The 22057-nt window shown below is 55.1% G+C and overlaps 2 protein-coding genes and 1 long non-coding RNA gene across 12 annotated transcripts; 1 reads left to right on the plus strand and 2 right to left on the minus strand.

Annotated features, from left to right (window-relative positions):
• Positions 1-66: 66 nt before the first annotated feature.
• RGL3 (ral guanine nucleotide dissociation stimulator like 3) lies at positions 67-13189 on the minus strand. Of its 6 annotated transcripts, none has more exons than XM_082454435.1 (19): positions 13090-13189; positions 12495-12608; positions 11654-11877; positions 11426-11479; positions 11092-11306; positions 6675-6817; positions 6350-6565; positions 5530-5633; positions 5339-5423; positions 4692-4736; positions 4499-4585; positions 4264-4296; positions 4058-4179; positions 3252-3347; positions 3083-3151; positions 2898-2994; positions 2107-2259; positions 1904-2018; positions 67-551 (listed from the first exon to the last, which is right to left on the minus strand). In XM_082454435.1, exons 1-19 carry the CDS (start codon positions 13120-13122, stop codon positions 433-435), a joined length of 2124 nt encoding a protein of 707 aa, XP_082310561.1. In that variant the 5' UTR covers positions 13123-13189; the 3' UTR covers positions 67-432. The 6 variants fall into 6 exon arrangements, with proteins under 6 accessions (XP_082310561.1, XP_082310562.1, XP_082310564.1 ...); XM_082454436.1 differs by having other exon boundaries at positions 67-645; XM_082454438.1 differs by lacking the exon at positions 4499-4585.
• On the plus strand, positions 6829-21516 carry LOC309657284. Of its 2 annotated transcripts, none has more exons than XR_014261751.1 (3): positions 6829-10685; positions 20193-20302; positions 21421-21516. It is a non-coding gene; the product is annotated as an uncharacterized lncRNA (long non-coding RNA). The 2 variants fall into 2 exon arrangements; XR_014261752.1 differs by lacking the exon at positions 6829-10685 and adding an exon at positions 16903-16991.
• Positions 13619-22027, minus strand: ODAD3 (outer dynein arm docking complex subunit 3). 4 transcript variants are annotated; one of them, XM_082454450.1, is made up of 13 exons: positions 21391-22027; positions 20294-20415; positions 20109-20186; positions 18267-18437; positions 18078-18179; positions 17856-17981; positions 17508-17630; positions 16833-16985; positions 15759-15919; positions 15463-15676; positions 14696-14851; positions 14148-14232; positions 13619-13983 (listed from the first exon to the last, which is right to left on the minus strand). In XM_082454450.1, exons 1-13 carry the CDS (start codon positions 21629-21631, stop codon positions 13865-13867), a joined length of 1851 nt encoding a protein of 616 aa, XP_082310576.1. In that variant the 5' UTR covers positions 21632-22027; the 3' UTR covers positions 13619-13864. The 4 variants fall into 4 exon arrangements, with proteins under 4 accessions (XP_082310576.1, XP_082310577.1, XP_082310575.1 ...); XM_082454451.1 differs by having other exon boundaries at positions 15487-15676; positions 16833-16988; XM_082454449.1 differs by having other exon boundaries at positions 16833-16988.
• Positions 22028-22057: the final 30 nt, after the last annotated feature.

The raw sequence follows: 22057 nt of genomic DNA on the forward strand, positions 1-22057 counted from the left end.
TCAATTCTTATCTTGATGAAAAGTGAACATGAAGCACAGGCGCAGAACAAACAAGACTGACTCCTGTTTCATAACTTTGATCACTACTTTCATCCACTTCTATCGCTTCAAATGTGTCTCCAACAGTTACAAGATTTCTCTGGGGGAGGGTCTGACCCCTGACACCGCACCCCTTTCTATGTTTATGGGATGAAGCTCTCCACCAGCCACCCATGGGCTGATGTCTTTGGAATAGGGGTCTGGTGCCAAAAGGGTCAGAGGGATGAGGTCCAATAAAGTTGGGGGGGGGAGTTTACAGGGTATGGAGGACAATGGCCTCAACTGGGGAATGAGAGATTTCCAGAGAAGAGCTCCCTCCCTGCCCCCTGGTGAGAGAAGCCAGGCCCCTTGCTGCCCATGGGGCCCATGTCCTGGAGGAGGGGGAGGACCACCTCAGGTTGGGGAGACTGAGGTTGTGTGCCGAGCCCTCTCCTTCCGCCGCAGCACGAAGTCTCCAGGGGCGGCTGGGCTCATTGCGTAGAAGACATTGGCATTGTCAGGAATCAGGAGCTCTGACCAGGTGTGGAGATGATGGTGAAAGGCCCACATAACCTCATACTTCCCTCACAAAGGACCTAGGTAGCCTTCCACCATTCACCTTGGAGCCTGAACAACCTTGGGTCCCTTCAGCTAGTGCTAAGCCAACCTCATTCTCCTCTCTTTGTGAACCTAGACAACTTCCCACTCAAAGCCTGCACAACCTCATGTCTCCCCCCACCTCCAACCCTGTGAACCTGGGCAACCTCCTGCTATTTCCCCCTGGAGTCTAGACAACCTGCACTACAAGCTTGAACAAAGTCAGGCCACCCAGTCCAATCAATTTCCTGCCCACCCCACCCTTCCCCCGCAGCCAACTCCCAGCCAAGTTCATGCTGCTCTCACCATGAACTTGGACAACTTCTGACTTCCCACTTCCAGCTTGTACAACCCTCACACTTGACACGTGAACAACTTCATGTATCCTTCCTAATGTCCAGCCAACTTCATGTCATGCCCTTTAATATGTCACTCTCTCTCTGGTTTTTTTTTTTTGGCCACACTGTAGGGCTTGTGGGATCTTAGTTCCCCGACCAGGACAGAACCCATGCCCCCTGCAGTGGAAGCACAGAATCCCAACCACTGGACCGCCAGAGAATTCCCTAGCATGTCAATCTCTTGCCTCTCTCTCTTTTTTATTCCTACATTTTTTTCTCCATTTAAAAAACTTTTAAATTGAAGTATAGTTGATTTACAATGTTGTGTTAATTTCTTCTGTACAGCAAAGTGATTCATTTATACATATGTATATGTATTCTTTTTCATATTTTTTTCGATTATGGTTTGTCACAGGATACTGAATATAGTTCCCTGTTGCCTCTCCCTCTTGAAAACTGGACAGCCTCCTACTCACCTGTACACTGCACGATCTCATGCTTCCCTACCCTGAATTTCAGTACCATGTGGCCCTCTCCTCAGCCAAGTTCAGGTAAATTCAGATCCCCATGCTGAGCCTGGACAAACTCATTTCCCCTCAGATCCAAGCCCAGACCCTGCTTCAGTCTTGTGCTCCACCAGGTTGAGCCTGAATAACCTCATGATTCTACAAATTTAAGCCCGGATGACCTTCTACACTCCCTCTCCACTGGACCCTGGACAATCTCATTTCCCCATAAATCCTAGGAAGTCACCTTTGGTGCCCGCTTCCCTCACACTGAGCCAGGACAACCTCATGACCCCACCTAATGGAGGCACCAATATTTTTCTGCCTCTTACCCCAACCCTGCTTCATCTCACCCCTACTCTGTGCCAGAACCACCCTGGTCAGTCTGCCGCCCCCCCTCCTGAAGCTGCCCCCCAGCTCTGGCTCCAAGCTGTCCCTGCTCACCCCTGTCCCCAGGAAGGACTTGGAAGAGCTGATAGTCCCGGGCCCAGGGCTGAGCCACATTGTGCTTTTCCAAGGCTCGCTGCACCACGCTGGGGGCCTTGTCCTGACTAGTGAGCTGGGAAGAGAGGGCGGGAGGTGAGGGATGACAGCCCAAGCCCCAAGGGCAGGGCTGCCACCAGCAGGTCCCAGGCACAGCCCCTCACCAGGATGCTCCGATACAGATTTCCATGGTCATTGTCGATGCTGACTCGGATGACGCAGGCCTCTGAGCCCTGCTGCCCCGGGAGGGCGATGTGAGGGCCACTCAAGGGCAAGGCCAGGGTCCGGGGGCCTGGCAGGTCTGGGCTCAGTGGCAGCTGTAGGCAGTGGGGTGGGGGATGAGCGGTGAGGCCACGAGGCCCCTCCCTCATTGTACTGAACACGTCTTCCTGCACACCCCAAGCCTGGGACATGCAATTAGGGTACATAGACAAGCCCACATCTATGCAATCCCATCACATACAGACTTTCATGCCCTGTTACACGAATTCACACATGACTCATGTTCACACACAAGAAACCCTGTGTAACCAGAGAGCAGCGACTGCACCCATTTGCTCACAATTGTTGGATACGCCCAAGCCCATGTCCATGAAAAACCCTGCACATGGTCCTGTGGATATTGTGGATATTCATGCCCGCATTTCCCCTCCAGGTATGCAAATTCCTAGGAAAATGCATATCTGTGCAAAAGTGGGTGATTGCACCCCAGAGTGCCTTGTGGGTAAGTGGAAGCTCTGGTCCAGATCTGAGCATAACTGATGGACAGTCCCTCAAACAGGGCCATGGAAATGCACATGGCTTCCTGGACGTATCCCTAGAGTGTTCAGCCAACTGTGTGCATAGTCTCCTGTGTACATACCTAGCCCCCAAATCCTGTACACACACACACACACACACACACACACACAGCCCTGGGTGCCCACAGTCCCACATGTACACATAGTCCTGGTACCTTGGTGCTGGGGCCCTGGGGCCCTGGAGAGGCCGGAGGACTGCCGGGAGGAGGGTCCCTGGTTCTAGGACTGGATGGGGGGGACGCTGGGGACAGACTGGGGGAGACACAGAGTCTGAAGTGGGGTGGCTGCCCTGATCTCTGATCCTGTCCTCTGCAGCCCCTTTACCAAACGGGATGCTCACCTGGAGGTGGAAGATGAGGGATCCTTGGGACTCCCACCAGGGGATGAGCCTCTCTCTCGGGACAGCTTCCTGAAAATAGAGACAGGGGATGAGGCTGAGACCAGACTCAGTCCCAGGAGCGGATACCATCTCTGCCCACGTCACTCCCCACATACTCCCTGAGACTCACGCACTGAGGCGCTTGGTGAGGCTGATTCGCCGCCGGACGCGTGGGGAGCTGGGGCAGGAGGCGGCCGGTGGCTCAATGACCCGGGAGATGCGGTAGCTGAGGGGTCAAGATGCAGACGGGATGGGGGGGTTGGGAAATGAGTTAGAATCAGTTGGGAGCTGGGTTTTGGGTGTGTGTGTGTGTGGGAACAGCCAGGGGTTGGGCACCCAGTGTTGGGGTCAGGGTCATTACAGCTGCAGGGTCTTATCAGGGATGAGATGAGATGGCTTGGTTGGCAGGTCACACAGGGGTTTACAGAGTGGGACTGAGGAGTCAAATTGGGTCAAGGATAGAGTTCAAGGTCAGATAATCACTGAGGTCAGTTGTTAGGATCATGGATTCAGTAGAATGAAAAGAAACCACTGGGACAGTTGAGTTGGATGCTCTGACGTAAGAGTCAGTTGCTCAGAATTGGGGGTCAATGATTGGGCTCAGAGAGTCAGATGGGGGTTATGAAGGGGGTCATGGGTCAGATCGGGCCAGAGGTGGGGGAAAAGAAAAGATGGGATGGTTGAATGGAATGGCCAGCTGCATGTTAAAGGTTGAAGTCAGAAAGTCAGATGGGTCAAAGTTTGGGGTCAGAGGTCAACTGGGGCCCTCGACTGGGCCGAAGACAATGCAAGGTGACAGGCTGGGTGGGGGGGGGTGTCAGGGCTCAGGAGGGGGTCTTAGGAGGAGCTGGAGGGGTGCATGGGGGAGGTGGATCCAGTGTGTGATCCAGGGTCAGCGGGTGGGGGGGTGGTCAGGCCAGGCCACATGTTGGTCACCTCTGCTCCTCGCTGAGCTGGCGCTGGGTGCGCAGGGCAGCCAGGATGGGCAGGTGGGAGCTCAGGCGGTAGCTGTGACAGCGCCTCTGCAGCTGCTGGATGTGGGCCAGGATCTCCCACTCCTGAGGGGGTGGCCTCTGAGACCCCGCCCATGCTCAACCCCCATCCTGGACCACTCCCGCATGCCCACCCCAGTGCCCACTTACCTTCCTCCTCTTCTCAAAGTTGATGAGATCCCCCTGGGGGCAAATTTTGTCTGAACTGGAGCCTCCAGGGTCAAGGATCAAGGGTCAAGGTCAGGGGTTGGGATGTCAGGAGCCCCACTGCACTTAGGGGGCTGGGGTCAGGAGCACAGGCAGGGTCACGGGTGTGAGGTCAGGAGGCCCTCTGTGCTGAGGGTGAGTGAGGCTGGGGTCAGGAGTCAAGGGTCAGGGCTCAGACCTCCAGCATGTCCGGCAGGGCTGTATCCAGCATAACCAGGTCCGTGAGAAAGGTGCCAAGGTAGGGGATGGGGCCTGGGGGCGGTTTCTGTGGCCCCCAGAGCTCCAGTCACTCTCAGCCATCACCGACCCCATCAGGCTCCACCCCCCACCCAGGATCCTGCTTGTCCCTCATCCCAAACCACATCACTCACTGAGGGCAGGCTTCCTGGGGGGGCATTCTCCTCGGTAGCCTCCTCCTGGGGGAAGGGGAACAACTGAGCAGTCCTGGGGTCTCTGTGACCCCTCCCTCGGGGAAGATGCCTACATCACAAGCAGTTGTAAAGGCCATACCCAAGGGAAAGCGAACAGCGAGGGGGAGAGAACAGATAAGCAGCAGGGGGCAGGGCTCACTGGGGATGATGGGAGGTGGGTCTTGTGGGTGCCTTGGCCCCCAAGGCTGGCCTTAACACAGGTGAGAATCCTTGTACCTGGAGATCCCCCAGAAATGCCCTGAACCTTGTTGGCACATTTTTTTTTTTTCTTCAGTTTTTCTTATCAAAGTCAAGTCCTTAGCAGAATTTTTTTTTTTCACACTTTGCTCTGACTCTGGCCTTCAGTGACCTTTTCCCTCTAACTTCTGGTATTTGTTGAATGAATAAATAAGGCAGCCACCAAGTGTGAGCTATAATGAGGGCAGCAGAGGGAGTAAAAACGCAGGGCTGCCCACAGACAAGAGGAAGGTCATTCTCGAGGCATAGGGAAAGGACACTGAATGCTATGACAATGACAGGCAATGCCCTGCCGGGCCCTGAGTCCCCTTCCTGGGCCTGGGATCTGAGCGGTCCTCACCCATCTGTACCTGGGAGAGAATCTCTCTGCTGCTGAGGTGGTTGTTCTCATCGGAAAAAATCTGCGAAAGTTTCCTGAAAGTGGATAACGGTTCCCTGGGGGGACAGGAGAGGGGTCAGGGGTGGCCGCGGGGAGAGTCAGAGCTGGGATGAGGTGGGCAAGAGGTCCCGCGCCAGCGCCCCCCCCCCCCACCTTGCTCACCGGCTCACGGCACCCCAGCTGCGCTTGAGCCGGTAGATGGGGTTAGACTGCAGGGCGGACAGAATGGCGCGCAGGGAGGAGAAGTTCCGCAGTTCCCGGCAGCGCTGGGGAGCGGTGTGGGGGACGGCTGGTCACACCCCCAAGCCTGATCCCCAAGTATGATCCACCTTTGATCCCGTGACTTGTGACCCCAGGTTAGATCCTAACAGCCCCATATCTGACGAGCTACCCAGATTCAGCCTCCTCCCCCAGGGGCCCCCTCCCCCTCCCCAACCTGCAGTCCCAGCCCCTCCCCCAGCTGCCCCTCTATTCCCTTCCTCTGACCTTGGCTTCCCGTGTCCCCACTCCTTACTTCTCCCCGGGCCCCAGACGGACCCGTAGCATCTCTCCTAGACCCACACTCCTCCTCCCCAGCCCAAGTCTCACCCCAGGTGTCAACCTTCTTCCCCCTTCGCCTTGCCACGCCCCCACTCTCTTTCCTGGCCCCCATTTCTACTCTTCCTCTCTGCTCAGGCTCCTGCCCCGCTTCCATCCAGTCTCTTTCAGGACCTCTGCCTCCGTCTCTTGGCTTTGGTCCCTCCTCCAAGCCTATCCCCTCCCCAGTGCCCCCATCCCATCCTTATTCCTAGACCAGCCCTGCGTCCCTCTGCGGTCCCAGGCACCAGTCCCGCCCAGCCACGTCCTAGGCTTTCCCTTAGGCACCTCCCAGCCCCAATCCTCCGAGTATCCCCAGACCCCAGTCCTCGGCCTTCCGCCCGCCCCTGACCTCTCTCTGGCCTCGGTGCCCCACGCCCTCTTCCACCCACCCTCCGACAGGCACCTGCGCGATGCGGATCCACTTCTCCAGCCGCTGCGCCCTCTGCGGGGCGGCTAGGCCCGGCGACCCGAGCACCGAGCCCAGCACGCAGCCGGTCACCGTGTTGAACTGGGTCACAGTGGCGCGCACAGTGGAGGCGGTGCCTGTGGCCCCCGGCCGGTCCCGCTGCGACCACACGGAGCCCAGGCACTCGAAGGGCCGCACGCGCGAGAAGAGCTCCTGCGCGCGGGGGTTGGGGTGGGTAGGATCTGTGCTCAGCTGGGCCTCTCCCCCTTCCCCCTCCCCTACGCCCCGCCCCGTCCCGGCCGCGCCCAGCCGGGATCCTCACCGCATCCATCAGGGTCAGCTGCTCGGCCACGTCGTCTACACTGAAGTCCAGGAGCTCAGGACCTTCCCGCACGAGTCCTTCCACCTCTTCCAAGCAGCCTACCGGGGAGTCTGGACGGGGTATCTGGTCAACCCCTGGATGTCCTGAGGGAGCATTAGAGGGGGTTAAAAACTCTGAAGTTTGAATCCAGGACTGGCTGCGTGACCTTGGGCATCTGTGATCCTCACTTTTCTCATCTGTGAAACAGAGATCTCCTTGAGTGTTTTTAAGAACGTCAGAGCAGCAGTAACTGTTCATTGAGCATCCTGGGTGGATTAACGGGGAAATTTATACACTAACCCTGCGAGGGAGGTACTATTATGCACCTTTTTTAAGGGGGAAACTGAGGCAGGAATTTGCTCTAACTCACATCTTCAGTAAATGGCAGGGATCTGAAGCCAGGTGCTCAAAGGCTAGAATAGAAAATAAAGCTTTTCGACTTTGAACCTGTATTAAGATAGGATCCATCTGCCCTTTTCTGGTGGTTAGAGGTGGTATAACCTTGTGGTTAAGGAAAGGTTATCGTCTTAACGTCCCAAGTTCAAATCCAAACTGGTCCACCGGGGTGCTGTGCAAATTAAGCAAGACTTTAAACCTCTCTGTGCCTTGGTTTCTTCACCTGGATTTTTTAAAAATCAAATGAAATCACGCATACCAGACGGCTATAAAGTACTCAATAAATATGAATGATTTTTCTGAGGTGGCGGTCAATGGTGGCGCCCCCTAGGGGACATTTTGGAAGTTGAAATCTTGCCACAAGAGGGGCTAGTCATGCATAGTGAAGAATTGTGCTACCAGCCTCCAAATGACCCTCCAAGAAATTTCCGTCCTTGAAAAACCTGTTTACAATACTTGGCACCTAGAACTCAACTATCTTGCTCATAAACACTAATTATTTTGGCTCTAGAAAGGCAAGGACTGTGAAAGTGCGGACTTTGTTTTGTACGGAAAGGCAAGTGTTGTTCACCACTTTGGAAACTGATGTCACCAACATCTATGCTGCTGCGTCTGTGTCGCCAGTGCACTCCCCTGCATTAGTTTCTGGCTGCCATATTCACCATGATGCTATGGCAGGTGAAGGCACTGAACAACTTCATCGTGTCTCCTGGTGAGGCATGCCCAGACATTGACATACCAAGTATAGTTGATTGTTGTGTAAATTGCTTTTGTTTTATTTCTCCTTCCTATTACAATTCCAGCATCACATTATTATTTTAAAATTATCTGTGTAAGTCTGTTTAATTATCTGTCTTTCATTTCGTATTAGGACAGGTGGCCATTGCAAAATATTACTTTATTTTTATTTTTTGGCTGTGCCATGCTGCATGCAGGATCTTAGTTCCTGGAACAGGAATCGAACCTGTGCCCCCTGCAGTGGGAGCTCAGAGTCTTAACCACTGGATCACCAGGGAAGTCCCGCAAAATATTAGTTTTTAAAAGTGAGCATAGAGGGGAAAATTAGCCATAAAAAGGAATGAAATTGGGTCATTTGTAGAGATGTGGATGGACCTAGACACTGTCATACAGAGTGAAGTAAATCAGAAAGAGAAAAACAAATATCGTATATTAACGCATATATGTGGAATCTAGAAAAATGGTACAGATGAACCTGTTTGCAGGGCAGAAATGGAGACACAGATGTAGAGAACAAACGTATGGACACCAAGGAAGGAAAGAGTGGGGTGGGATGAATTGGGAGATTGGGATTGACATATATACACTAATATGTATAAAATAGACAACTAGTAAGAATCTGCTGTATAAAAAATAAATAAAATAAATTTTTTAAAAATCCCATAACTTGAGCACCAAAAAAAAAAAAAAAAAAAAAAAAGTGAGCATAGGGGAAAAAAAAATTGCACATAAATCTAATCAAACCTTTAGCTCTTACAGCAAATATGGTGAATAGAGGAACATGCTTCATGTCACCATGAGAAAGCTAACAGGTAAATGGAGAAGAATGTGAGACATTCCTCAGGACAAATGACCCATTATTTTTTCCTAATGCCATTAATCAAAAGACAAAGAGGAACTGTCATAGAAAAAAAGAGATCTAAGAAATGAACACTTGGGACTTCCCTGGTGGCGTAGTGGTAAAGAATCTGCCTGCCAATGCAGGCGACACGGGTTTGAGCCCTGGTCCAAGAAGATCCCACATGCCGCGGAGCAACTAAGCCCGTGCGCCACAACTACTGGGCCTGTGCTCTAGAGCCACAACTACTGAGCCCGTGTGCCACAACTACTGAAGCCTGCACACCTAGAGCCTGTGCTCTGCAACGAGAAGCCACCTCGATGAGAAGCCCGCGCACCGCAACGAAGAGTAGGCCCCGCTCACCTCAATTAGAGAAAGCCCGTGTGCAGCAACGAAGACCCAACACAGCCAAAAGTAAATAAATAAAATATATAAATTTATTTTTTAAAAAAAGAACACTTTAAATGGATCTTTGGTTTTGGAAGAAACAACTACAAAGAAGACAACTTAGGAACAATAGGGGGATTTGACTTGAGTATTTTTTGATATTGAGTAATTATTGCTGATTTCGTTGGAAAAGATTGTGGGCATGAAGGTTATATATATTTTAAAGTCCTTGTCAATTACCGGTGCGAACCAAAGTATTTGTGTGTGAAGGGACGTAAGTCTGGGATTTGCCTTCAAATCATCCTGAAAAAAAAATTTGTTTTGGTCAAATTGATAATTGTTGAAGATGAGTGATGGGTGTTTCAGTGTTCTTTACATTATTTCTCTCTACTTTTCTATATGTCTGAAATTTTCCATGGTAAAAAGTAACCCCCAAACAAGGATGTTAAGGTTCCCAGATCCTGGCATAAAGTCAGTGTTCAATAAATTGTTCATTTTCTCCTCTTACCTCAAGAACTCATAGCTTAGGGCAGCACTTTCAATAGAATTTTCTGCAGTGGTGGAAATATTTTCTACCTGTGCTGCCCGATGTGGTTACTGAGCACTAGAAATGTGGCCATTGTGACCAAAGAACTGATTTTAATTTTTATTTAATGTGAATTAAGTTCAATTTTAATAGCCACATGGGGCTAGTGGCTACCCCACTGCCCTGTGCAGCTCTGATGACTTGGAATCAGCCGGTGAAATCTTGAAGGCAGAGGAAGAAAGATACTTGGTAACCAGGAGGGAAGATGAAGGGATAAAATGTATATAAATAACTCTCACCAGGGGAGAGAAGTGGTTGCTACTTTGTAAAGCAGAGAGAAACGTGGCCAGTTTAAGGATTAAAGAATGGATTAGGGATATAAAGCTCTTGTGACAGGGATCAGATCAAACACAGATGGGTGAAAGATGATACTTTATAAGCAGGATGCAATTATTCAGTAGACAAATCCGTGTTGTAACTGACCCTGGGGATAGAGTTGGGGACAAGACCAATGGGCCCTATGCAGAAAAATAAGGCAGGTAATAGCACTCAGAGTGGGAGGCTGTATTTGTTGGGAGGGGATGTGAGAAGGCATGTCTGAGGAGGTGATAACTGAAAAAAGATCTGAATGAAGTATGTGGATATTTTTCCTTCCCCCCAAAGCTCTCTACAACAGAGGTTGGCAAACGTGGCATGTGGGATCTTAGTTCTCCAACCAGGGATTGAACCCATGCCCCCTGCAATGGAAACGCAGAGTCTTAACCACTGGACCACCAGGGAAGTCCCAGCAAACTTTTCTATAAAGGGCTAGATAGTTTGCCGACACCCACTTTACTAGAAAATATCAGTATGATTTATTGTATCGATTTCATTATAAGTGGTAGATTCTAATAAGTAAGAATCTGTGATCACAACAGTAATGAAAATAATACTGTTAAATATTAAAAATAATTTGCCAAGCCCTCATTATTTGTTTATTTACTTGTCCACTAATTGTCTTCCCCAGGGAACAGGGAGCTCTTGTCCACTGTTATGTGCCCAGAGCCAGTGGCTAAATATTTGTTGAATGAATGAAGAAGCCAATGAGGTAAGTACTGTCATTGCCCCCATTTTGCAGATAAGGAAACTGAGGCTCAGAGAGGTGATTTTTCCAAGGTCGCACAGTCAGCAAATGGCAGAACTAGGATTTGAACCCAGGTCTCTGTAGCTCCTAAGGCAAGTAGTAATAGATGATTTGTAGCCAAAAACACAGGGTACTCTGACCCAATGAGGGACTATCTTTGTAGTTGGGATGTGTTGTGTGGGGGAGGTGATAGACAAATGCCAATACTTTAAACAAAGGGCTATTATCCCCATTGTACAGGTGGGGAAACTGAGGCTCAGACAGGGTTAAGAACCTTGCCCAAGATCTGTAGCTCCTCCGTGAGGGGAGAAGACCCCTGGGGGAGGGAGAATGCCTGTTCTGGACACTATCAGTTCCCCAACCCGCTCACCTGCCCATGTCTGGGACTGCTCCTCTTCTTCCTGCTGTGGCTCAGCATCCTTCAGGAAATCTCCCAGCAGCTTTTCTGCCTCCCGGGCCTCAGCCCCTGATGGGGCTGCCCAGCCCAGAAAGGTGCAAACACTGCCTAGGTCCGAGTGGGCAGGGGGGTCCCAGAAATCCTGAGGGTAGTCCCGCAGCCAGGAGCCCAGCACTGACACCACAGCCCTGGCCAGAGGGGTGGGGCCTCAGAGCCCAGCCCAGAGTTCTGGACCTCTGGAGCCCCTACACTTCAGATCCTTTTGACCTCTATGCCCCCCCCTGCCCACACCCGACGGGAGACAAACCTCAGGTTCTTGTTGAAGGTCAGATCTCTTCCCTCTGTCTTCTTGATCTCTATCCTGGAAAGACATCCCCCCTCCGCCATCAGGTGAAGAAGAGGGCGGCTGGAGGGGACTCAGGAGGAAGATTCTGGGGTTGGAGGGTGGGGTCCTAGTTCTAAACCGGAGGGCGCAGAGGGAGTATCCAGGTGAAGGTCTGGGGTGGGAACATGAGAGTCTCCCGTTGGTACTGACCCCGGCGGCAGGGGCGGCGGCGGCGGTGGCAGGAGAAGGCCCAGCACGCGGGCAGTGGGCACAAAGGCCCGGTGGGTGGCCAGGAAGGCAGGCACGAAGCCTGGGTCCTGCTCGCGGTCTCCAGACACCAACTCCCGCGCCAGCCGCTCCAGCCGCGCTGCCCTCAGCGCCCGCACCTTGCTGGTGCGGTAATGGAGGAAGGTGTCGGCACCGGGGCTGGGGGCCTGCGGGGCAGGGTGACCGCAATGAGACACAGAGGAGTGGGCCCCAGCATCCCATTCCAATCATGTCTTTGGGAAGCACCGATCTTGCATCTGATCCTGTCCATTCTTCTGCATCCTGCCCCCTGAGTTCATTACTCTCCCCCATTGCACAATCGACCCCCGAAACCCGCCTGGAATATCCTCATCCGCCCAGGCCCCGCCCTGCCCTCTGCCCCATTTACAAGCCACCCCTACCTCACCCCCACCTCCGCCCCCAGGCTGCTCCCAGCTCTCCTGCCGCGCTTCACTGGCCCGTTCCCAGGCTCTCCGCCCCACCTCGCTCTCGCCCGGTCTCTTCTAAAGACCACTCCTCCTTCTCCAGCTCCGCCCCACTAAACCTGGCTTACCTAGGCCCTGCAGTCCAGTTCTGTCCCCAGGTCTTGCTAGTCACCTCGACCTCACCTGGCCCCGCCTCCTCATCTACCCCACTCACCTGGCCGCCCCCAGGCTCCACTCCATTCTTACCCGGTCGCCTCTAAGCCCCGCCCCTCCTTCGGGCCCCAGTTCCTCCCCTCCACTCAGCCCCGCCCTCACCTGGTCGCCTTCCGCTCAGCCCCAGCCTCCTACCCCTTCCTCACCTGGGTGCCCCGAGGCCCTGCTCCCGGACTCAAGCGCTGACTGCGCTGCCGCCGCAGGGAGACACTATACACCGCGCCGTCCTCGGTCTCCTCGCCCCAGTCCTGCAGCGGCGCCTGGACGCGGAGGCGGGCTCAGGACGCCGCAGGGGGAAGGGTCCCGGGACCAGGGCCCCGCCTCTTCCGCGGACTCAAGCCTGATCCCTCCGGTTTTATCCCCCTTTGCCGGCCAGAGTCAGTGAGACTCGGGGCAGGGGCCCGGGCTCGGGAAGTCCCCTCGGCGTGGCGGGTACCCTCCTACCTAGTCATTGGGAGGATGGGGTGGCATTTGGGGACGTCCCAGGGTCCAGTCTTAGCGAGTCTGTCTCTAGTCCCTCCCGCAGATGCGCTCAGAGACACTCCCCCCACCAATCATCCCTAAAAGGAACCAGCCGCTTCACTGGGTCAGGGGCCGGGAGGCCAGAGGTAGGGACTCCCAGGCTGTTCCGAAGGCTCCGATTTGAGGGGAGAGAGGATCCAAGGGGCGGTCGGGGACCTGGAGTTTCTGGACTTGAGGGTCGCCAGGGATGTGGGGTCCTGGGACCCCAGGTCCCCTTACCAGGGCGAGCTCGTTGCTCGTTGTCCGCTCCATGGTCCGCTCCCGTCCCGCTCTGCCGCGCGGCTGAGTGAGGCGGAAGGGCCGGTCGGGGAGCAGTGGCCGGGAGTCGGGCCGGCGGGGCGGGGCGGCCGGGCAGCGCGGGGGCGGGGCGGGGTGGACCCACGGCTCGCGGTTGCCCCTGCCAGACCCCAGCGCCCAGCCCAGGGCCCTGGGGAAGAGGTCCGAGCTCTCCGGATAAATGTGTATCAGTCTGAGCCCGGGAGAAAGGACACCTCTCTCTCTCCCAGGGGAGGGCTCTTTTTTGGGTCCCCAGGTGTGGAGGAGCTAATGTGTATAGCTAAGTGGGGTACAGGTCTGCGTCCTCAGAAGGAGAGTCCGCTTGCTCAGACGGGGAGGGCTGGTCCTCCCCAGGTGTGGAGGTATTTCTCATTTCTCTGGAGGGGCGGAGGGAGCTCAATCTGTGGCCCTGGTTTGAGGGGCAGCCGTTTATGGGGTGGTGCCGGACCAAGGAGAGGCGAATACTCAGGGGGCTGGTGGTTGACCTTTAATGCGCGATTCCGAGGCCGGCGCGGACCAGCATGGGGAGATTTACTGTGGGAACGTCCGGCAGCCCAGCCCCCTTCTCTACTCCGGGCATCGCCCGCCCGCCCGCTCTGCTCCCTTGTCCGGGCCGCGTTCAGCCCTTGAAGGGGCCCTGTGGGCCCGCCGCTTGGGCCCAGAGGGGTTTGGGGGCTCCGCAGGGGCCCGGAAACGCCAGGTGGGCGCGAGGGCGAGTCTAGGACTTCCGCGAACGACCGCGCCTCTTGCTGCGGGATTCGATTAATTTCTGGGAACGCATCTTGAGCGCTGCGCGGGTCACCACGTCGTTGTCTTCGTCCTCACTCTCCTCTTCGTCTGCAAAGGGCGATGAGGGGATCAAGGTTCCCATTCCCGGCTCAGATGTTCCTTCCCAGCCTTTACCATCCCACCACCACCTTGGCCCTAGGTCCGGCCCCTGACCACCTTCCAATGCTCTGCTTGGGCCCCCGGCCCCGCCCCCTTTCCTTGCTCGTACTGACCGAAGAACCTGTCCTTGCGACCGGCAACAGGCAGGGCGATGCGGGTGTTGTACATCGGCAGCTTTCCCTCTAGGGTGGAGTAGAACTGGGGGAGGGGGGAGCGGGAAAGAAGAGTGTGAGTGGGCAGAGGTTGCAGCGAAGTCCGTTCCCCCTCCTCCCCACCCCACTCTGAGACATAACCTGATTCCATTCAGCACCTCTGCCCACTCATGTAAAGTTTTCTTTGGTCGCTGCTGCGTCATTTGTTCTCAGCGTGCATCCTGATACCCACCCCCCCTCCCCCCCCAGGCCCGCCCGTGGTCTCTAGGTCCCACCTCTTGTCCTCTCGAGGCCCGACCCTTGATCCCCCCAGCCTTGACCTCTGGCCCGTCAGGGCCCTCTGGAAACTCTCGTGGTTCATCCCTAGCTCCTTAAACCTCACGCCTTGTCCCTAAGGCCCATTCCCGGCCCCTCGGCCTCCTCTCTGGTCTCCAGGGGGATGCCCCGACCCCCTGGTATTCCGCCCCAGCCCCTGCACCCTCAGCCCCACCCCCTGGCTGAAGGGGTACCTCGCGGTCGGCGATGTGGCGCAGCATCTCTGGCACGTTGTGGTTCTGGAGTTGCGCCTGTAGCTTCAACAGTTTTTCCTCCACGAGGCCCAGGAGGTTGGGCAGATAGTCACCTGCCTTGGGATCCAGCTCCTTTCCTGCGAAGCGGCCGGCCTCCTGCAGCCGGGGGCGGAACCAGGTGAGTTGGGAGGGGGCGGGGCCTCTGGGGGGCAGGTTCCACCCAGGGGCGGGGCTTTTCCTCAGGAACCAGGCCTTTGACGTTAGGGGCCACCAACCTGAGTGGTGCTATCCTCTGTGGGGTGGGGACTCTGTGGTCAAGGGCCATGCTTATGAGGCAATTGCCTCTGAATTCCAGAGACCCAAGCCAAGGGATGGGGGCGGGGGGCGTCTTTTAGTGGGAGGGCAGGGATACTAACTGGAGAGAGGCCATTGCCGGATGACCTTAAGAAATGGGATTCTGCTGCCGGCAGGGTGGGGCTTCTCTTGTCTGTGGTTGCTCCAGGATTGGAGCGGGGTCTCCGAAGTTTTGGGTGGGTGTGTGTATGTGGGGGGGGGGGGCTAAGTGGGACTTTCCCATGGGGGCGGGACTTGAAATGGGACAGAGTCTCTAAAGTCCTGGGCCTCTTGAGGAGTAAGGCGGTGCCCCCTGAGACGTGGGGTGGAGACTCAGGAGTGGGTTGAGGCTTCCCCTGTGTCCAGGCCTCTCATGTCCTGGACAGGGCCTGTGGTGGGTTCTCTTGAGTGGGCTACGGGGCAGAACCCCACACCTGCGTGCTGGCACCGCCTCTCACGTCTTGAGGGGCTTCCTCGTGGGCGGGGCCTGCCACTAGGACGTGGTTCAGTTTGCCAGCCAGGTGTTCCAGGCCCTCTTTGGTCATTTGCATTGCCCGCATGGCAAGCTCCAGCCGATCCTGTGTGTCAGCCCGCCGCTGCTCCTCCGCCTTGATGCGTCCCTGCAACTCGACTTGCAGCTTCTGCTCGCTGCGGGGGGCAGGGAGGCCGCCACTGGAGCTCCACCGACCCCGCAGGCCCCACTCTCGCCCTCGGGCACCCAGGACCTCACCTCACCAGCACGGTCTCCCCTGAGTACTTGAGGTCTTCGAGCTCCCGCTGCAGCCGCTGCTTCTCTTGCTTCAGTCGCATCAGCGTCTGCTCGTTCTCGCTTTTGAGCGTCTCCAACTGCGTGAAGGTGTCGCCCTGTGCCAGGAACTGCCGCACCACCGCCTGGGGGCCGCGCAGCCCGAGTCAGAGCCAGGGCTGGGGCAGGCAGGGGTGCACTCCTCCTTCTTTCCCCCCCCTTCTTTCCCCCGGGCACGCAGGACAAGTGGCTGAGATGATGGCTTCTGCATAATGGTGTTTAGTCGCTCTGTGAGTCTGACCCAGGGCTGCCTCGAGGGGGTGCAACCCCGAAGAAATGATTTTTGCGGGCCCTTCCTTGTCTATATAAGGAAATTGAATCAGCCAAAATCGGATTGCGGGGCAGTGATAGTGAGCACAGCTGTTTTCCAAAATCAACATCAGCAACGTTCTGGCAGCGAATCTTGCCCACTCCCGTGAGGAAATACGGCCGGCAAAGGCGCCTGGCCACAGTGCTCCAGATGACCCCATATGTCCAAGTCCTGGAACTCCTCGGAGGCTACCCCATAGGGGGAGGAGTGGGTTGGAGAGCGCCGTAAGTGGAGAAACCCGACAGGGATCCAGGGGAATTAGTGTTCACCAGCTGGGGACATAAAGTCTTAGAAAATTTCAAGGAAGACGCTGCCAAGCGTGGGCCCCAGAGCAAGGGCCCAGTTTCTCTGGGATTGAGGCTGGCACTGGGCATTTTACTGCGCCCAGACCCTGCTACGGGTGCTGGAGACACAGCAGAGAGAAAACACTCATAGTTCTCCTAGAGCTGATATGTCAAAGACGTCAGCACCAGTGTAAGCAGGAACAGTAGAGGACGATGGCCAGTGTAGATAACTCGTGTGGGTTTTGCTGAGAGAGGTAGCGGAGAAATGAGGCAGTAGCTGGAGGAAGAAGGGGTGTCTTTTGTGTGCTGAGGAACTGACCCGGCAAAAAGGGGAGGCTGGGTGTGTTGGCTTCCCAGGCTCAGCTCGGGCGTCTGGGAGCTGGGAGGGCCGAGGGCAGCACTCACGTGCGTTTCCGCCACGCCGGTGGCGTCCTTGACCTTGCCGAAGAGCACGTCCATCTGGTACATGTCCCAGCGCCGCCGCAGCTCCTCCTCTTTGGAGCGCACGCTGTCCTGGAGCCTGTCGTCGGACTGCAGCAGCACCTGCTCGCGCTGGGTCTGCTGGTGGGTTGAGGTCAGGGCCGGCGTCAGCTCGCAGACAAGGGCTTAGGGCCGAGGCCGCGGGGGTTGGGGAAGTATCCGCACTGGAGTACGGGAGGGGGTGGGGCCCAGGCGTGCGTAAGGGCACCCAGGCAGGGGTCAGGAGTGCTTGACGGGGCCTTGGTCGAGAAAGGGAGGCCTCAGAAGCAGCGCAGAGGGACGGGGGTCCAGGGTGCGGGGGCGGGGCCTGTCGGGTAAGGGGCGGGTTAGAGGCAGGATCAAATTTCCGACACAGGCAAGTCTTGTGGGGAAGGAGGAGGATCGACCTGAGAGTAAGGGGAGGGCTGGAGGGCGGGGTCAGGGATGTGAGACGAGCCCTGGCATCTGGTGGAGATGGGGGCGGAGTCAGGAGAAACGTCAGAACTGCCAAAGGGTCTAGGGCCTGGGCCGACGTTGTGGCGCGGCCCCGGACCCAGTAGGGCCCCATCTAAGCAGGAGCAGGCTGGGGTCGTCGCAGCCCCGTACCCCTGGTGCGCCCACCTTGCGCTCCATGCGTTCGTTCTGCAGTTTCCTCTCCTCCGCGCGCTTCTTGTACTCTGTTAGGTAGCGTTCGCGCTTTTTGCGCTCTCGGAACACTGTCTCTTCCAGATGCTGCAGCTGGTTCTAGAGGGTGGGAAAGGGGGACAGCAGGACCTGCTGGCACCTATCCGGGATCTGGGCCTGAGCCGCAGGCCCAACTCTAGACAGCTGGGTCAGGCTGTGGGGTCCTGGGAGAGAGATGGGACGGGTTCCGGGACAGCTGAGGTTCAGATGCTGGGGCCAGAAGACCATGGCGGCATCGGGGGTCGGAGGGCAGGACCCCCCCCCCAGGACCCAACGGGCTGGCACCTTGGCGATGTCCCTCGCATTAAGCGCCTCCTGATTCACTAGGTTCAGTTCCTCCAGCTCGTGTTTCGTTCTCACCACCTCAGCCTCCATGAAGTCCAGCCGGTTCTCCAAGCGGAGGCTCTCCTCCTGGGGCATGAGGGATGAGGCAGGCCTGTGACCGCTGCCCCTAACAAGGCTGGCCCTCCCACTTGCCACCTCCCACCCCCAGTCGCCCTGCCCTACCTGTAGATAGGCCTTGAGCTGCAGGTACACATTGGTGATGTGTTCGGCCTCCTCCACCTTCATCTGGGCCTTCTCCAGGCGGTTCTCCAGGTTCCGCATGGTCTAGAGAGAAGCAAGGCTGGGCTGGGTCCCTTCCCCCCTCAATTCCTCCCCCAGGATCAAGGCCTCTGCAGACCCCACTGGCCCCACCTTGGCCACCTCTGTGTTGCTATCTTTCGCCTCTGCCATCTCCAGCTCACGCAGACTGTGCTGCAGCTGGAGCTCCTCCAGCCACTTCTGTCGCAGCCCCAGCTGGTACCGAAGAGCATTCAGCTGCTTCACCTTCTCACTCAGCCGGTGGTCCAGGTGCTCCAGGGCCTGCTGAGGGAGGGGAGCAAGAGCAGGGGCCTGAACCCCTCACCTAGTCCTTCCTTCCTTCTCCTATATCTTTCTTTTTTTTTTTTTAATTTTATTTATTTTTTGGCTGTGTTGGGTCTTTGTTGTGGTGCGTGGCCTTCTCATTGCGGTGGCTTCTCTTGCTATGGAGCATGTGCTCTAGGCACGTGGGTTTCAGTAGTTGTGGTGCGCGGGCTCAGTAGTTGTGGCTTGTGGGCTTAGTTGCTCCGTGGCAGGTGCGATCTTCCTGGACTAGGGATCGAACCCGTGTCCCCTGCATTGCCAGGTGGATTCATAACCACTGCACCACCAGGGAAGTCCCCCTTCTCCTATATCTTGGTTCTTATCTCCCCTGACTCTTAGTAACGTCTGACCTGGTTGATCCCCTTCCTCCTGCAGATTCTCTTTTTTTGTGGCTTCCAGGACCCCCACTCCTTGGTTTTCCACCCACCTCCCTGGTTGCCCGTTCTCCATCTCCTTTGCCTTTGAAGAGGCTCTTCTCTCCTCTGACCAACCTTAGCCCCTTGGGGATCCTATCCAGTCTCAGGGTTTCAAAAGTCACATACACACTGAAGACACCCCAATTCAGCCTCCCTCCTGAACTGCAGGCTCGTATATCCATATCTACACTGCCTTCCAGATGTTTCCACAGGCAGCTGAAAACCATCGTGTCCAAAACTATGTCCTTGATCTTTCCCCAAACCTGCCCTTCTCGAATCTTCCCCATCTCAGCTCATGGCAGCTCCACCCTTCCAGGTGCTCAAGTCCCAAACCTTGATGTCATCCTCACCTTCTCTTTTTCTCTCCCACCCGCATCCAGTTTGTTAGCAATTCTCTGTTCTATTTCAAAGGTTCCTCCAGAGAGATCTCTTTCTTCCTATTTCTACCCCTTTTGTCCTAGTGCAGCCAACCCCATCTTTCACCCGGTTGACCTTCTCCTGGCTTCTATTCCTGCCTCCCCACAGCCCATCTTCCATTTCTCTGATTCTTAGTATAAAATCTGCACTCTTGCAGTGAAGGCTGCTGCAGAGTTCTGCCCCTGCTGACCTCCCTGACCTCACCTCCTACAGAGCCCCGCTCACTCACTACCATCCCGCCACACTTACCTCCTTTGTGTCTCCAACACTCTACTTTTGTTCCTACCCTAGGGACTTTGCACTTCCTATTCCATCTGCCTGGAACGCTTTTCCCCAGATCATTACCTGCCTGTCCCATTCTCAGCTCAAATATCACCTTCTTAGAGAAAGTAAAGACCCCCATCCTGCAGTCTAAAAGGCAAACCCCTGCCCCCATCCATCTCTAGTTGAGTCAGTGTTTTATTTTATTTGTTTCTCTTGTCACCACTGGGAATTACTTTGTTTCTGTATTTGTTGTTCTTTTTTATTTTTTTTTGGGTGGGGGGTGTCTGTTTTCTCCACCAAGATATGAGATTTTGGGGAGTGGGGACATGGTCTGTTTTTTTCACCTCACGGTGACCAACACCTAAAACCATGCCAGGCACATGGTAGGTGCGTGATAAAGATTTAGAAATAAATGAGTGGCGCCAGGCGTGGAGAAGGGATTGGAGAGGCGAGATAGTGAGCAGGGAGGCCCGTCGGGTGGGGACCCAGGCTGGAAATGAAGGGAGATGGTCAGTGGAATGGGAGTGGGGCAAACCTGGCCTGTCCTGTTCTTCAGGTATGGCTTCTCTGATTTCCATTCCCGAATCACTGCCTGGATCACTTTCTCATCTCCCTGCAGAGAGAAGAGCCCAGTCACACTACTGATTCAGGCCACTTCTACTTTGGGTGTTGCTCTGCCCCTGGAGCTGCTCCCGTCCCCTGGAGCCTCTTCAACCTCACCTGGAGCAGGTCTGTCAACTGTAATTGCAACGCCCTGGTCTCCTCATGGAGCTGGTTGATGGTCTCCTGATTCTTTTTGATGTTCCACCGGGTGGTCTCATAAAAAGCCTTCCGGTCACCCTCTGGGGTCATGTGAGGTGGGCAGGCAGAAGCAGAGCATCATGGGAAGGGGGGACTTCCCAGAGGGAAGACCTTTTAGTAATTGTCAACCTAACATTGTAACAGTATTTCACTTTGAGCATTTGTTATGTGTTGGATGCTGGACTAATAATTTTCTAGGTATCAAACAGCGTGTGCCAATAGGTACATATCCATATACATATTATACCCATTTTACGCATGAGAAGACTCAGGCTTTTTAGATTGTTCAAGGTCACAAGCAGTTGGACTCCCCAGCCCATACCTTCAACCACTATGCAAAATTACCTCATAATAATAAAACAGTAATGGTTTATACCAGGATTTCCCAACCTTGGCACAACTGACATCTGGGATGGATAATTATTTGCTGTGGTGAGCTGTCCTGTGCATTGTCAGATGTTGAGCAGCATTCCTGGCCTCTACCCACTAGATGCCAGTAACCCCCTCCCCCCCAGCAATGTGACAAACCAAAATGTCTCCAGACATTGCAAAATAGCCCTATTCCATTGAGAACTACTGGTTCACACTTTATAGTGTTACTATGTGCTAGGCACTGTTCTAAGCACCTTACACATTTCAACCACCTATAAGGTTGTACTGTTATTATCCCCATTTCATGGTTGGACTGAGAGCAATTAGGTTACTCTTAGTCCCTGAAAGTCAAACAATTGTATATGTAGAGCCAGGATTTGAACCCAGAAAATCCAGCTCTAGAAATCTATATCCTTTACCACTCCATGCATGACAGAAGAGTTGAAATTACATAAAAGTATGAAATGCAGTCCAGTCAGTTCTGAGCTCAGGAAAAATTTTACAAGAAAGATGAAGAAAACCATGAACAAGTATGAGTTTTTGCCTCCAGAAACTGGCCACTGGATGAACGCCAGTGAAACGCTCCTGCCAGGTCGGAGGACTGCTGACTCTTGACCCTTCTGTGCCCTCTGGAGCCATCTTACCTAACAGTTGTATCTTCCTTTGTAACTCAGCCACCTGCGTGTGCACAGCGGACTTCCTCTCGCTGGCGTGGAAAGGTGCCGCCTTGGAATGGAGTGAGTGCCAGGCCTGCACTGAGCCCTTGCCTCGAGGGTGGTAGGGCTTGATCTGAGCCTGACTGCCCTTGACTTTGGAGGGAGCTGCAATCTGGTCCTGAGAAGGCATGGCGTTGGCGGAGGCCCCCCAGCACAGGGGAGACGTCATGATTGGGTTGAGGCCAAGAATCCCTGGGGGTTAGGGGATCCACTAGGAATTGCCTCTGTCCGGGATCCGTCAGCTCCTGTTCCTCGGGTTCTGGGAATGCACTTGTCTACCGCTTGGCGGGGCCTCGCAGCATCTCCGGTTGCTAGGTAACCTTCCCCGCCTCCCTCCAGCGCTCCCAAGGAAATCGCCTGCATTCCAATCTACGGCTCTCATTGGCTGACGCCGAGCTGAGGGGCGGTCCCAATAGGGGACAGAGCGGAACAGCTCCTCAGAAAGATGGGGGAGGGTACTTTGGAGTCACGTGCTCATCCCTTTTCCTCCCCACCCCTCCACCCCAACCCCGCCGAGGCGGTTCGCGGGCGTTTTTCAGGAACTTTCTGTTCCGGCTGCAGAACCCGACACTCCCAAGATGGAGGCCCCTTGCGC

The sequence above is a fragment of the Balaenoptera physalus genome (assembly GCF_965194825.1).
Source record: "Balaenoptera physalus genome assembly, chromosome: 3".
NCBI classification, from domain to species: Eukaryota; Metazoa; Chordata; class Mammalia; order Artiodactyla; family Balaenopteridae; genus Balaenoptera; species Balaenoptera physalus.

Bases quoted from the DNA above. Each gene is read 5' to 3' on its own strand.
- ODAD3 (XM_082454449.1), bottom strand. From the start codon at position 21,631: ATGACGTCTCCCCTGTGCTGGGGGGCCTCCGCCAACGCCATGCCTTCT. The intron at 17,982-18,077 runs GTAGGGCAGGGC...CTCATGCCCCAG, and splicing joins AGCTCAAGGCCTATCTACAG to GAGGAGAGCCTCCGCTTGGA. The intron at 15,677-15,758 runs GTGAGGTCCTGG...TGCCCCCCGCAG, and splicing joins GGGGAGACCGTGCTGGTGAG to CGAGCAGAAGCTGCAAGTCG.
- RGL3 (XM_082454435.1), bottom strand. From the start codon at position 13,122: ATGGAGCGGACAACGAGCAACGAGCTCGCCCTG. The intron at 4,586-4,691 runs GTGAGTGATGTG...TGGGGGCCACAG, and splicing joins CCCCAGGAAGCCTGCCCTCA to AAACCGCCCCCAGGCCCCAT. The intron at 4,180-4,263 runs GTAAGTGGGCAC...CCACCCCCTCAG, and splicing joins ACTTTGAGAAGAGGAGGAAG to GAGTGGGAGATCCTGGCCCA.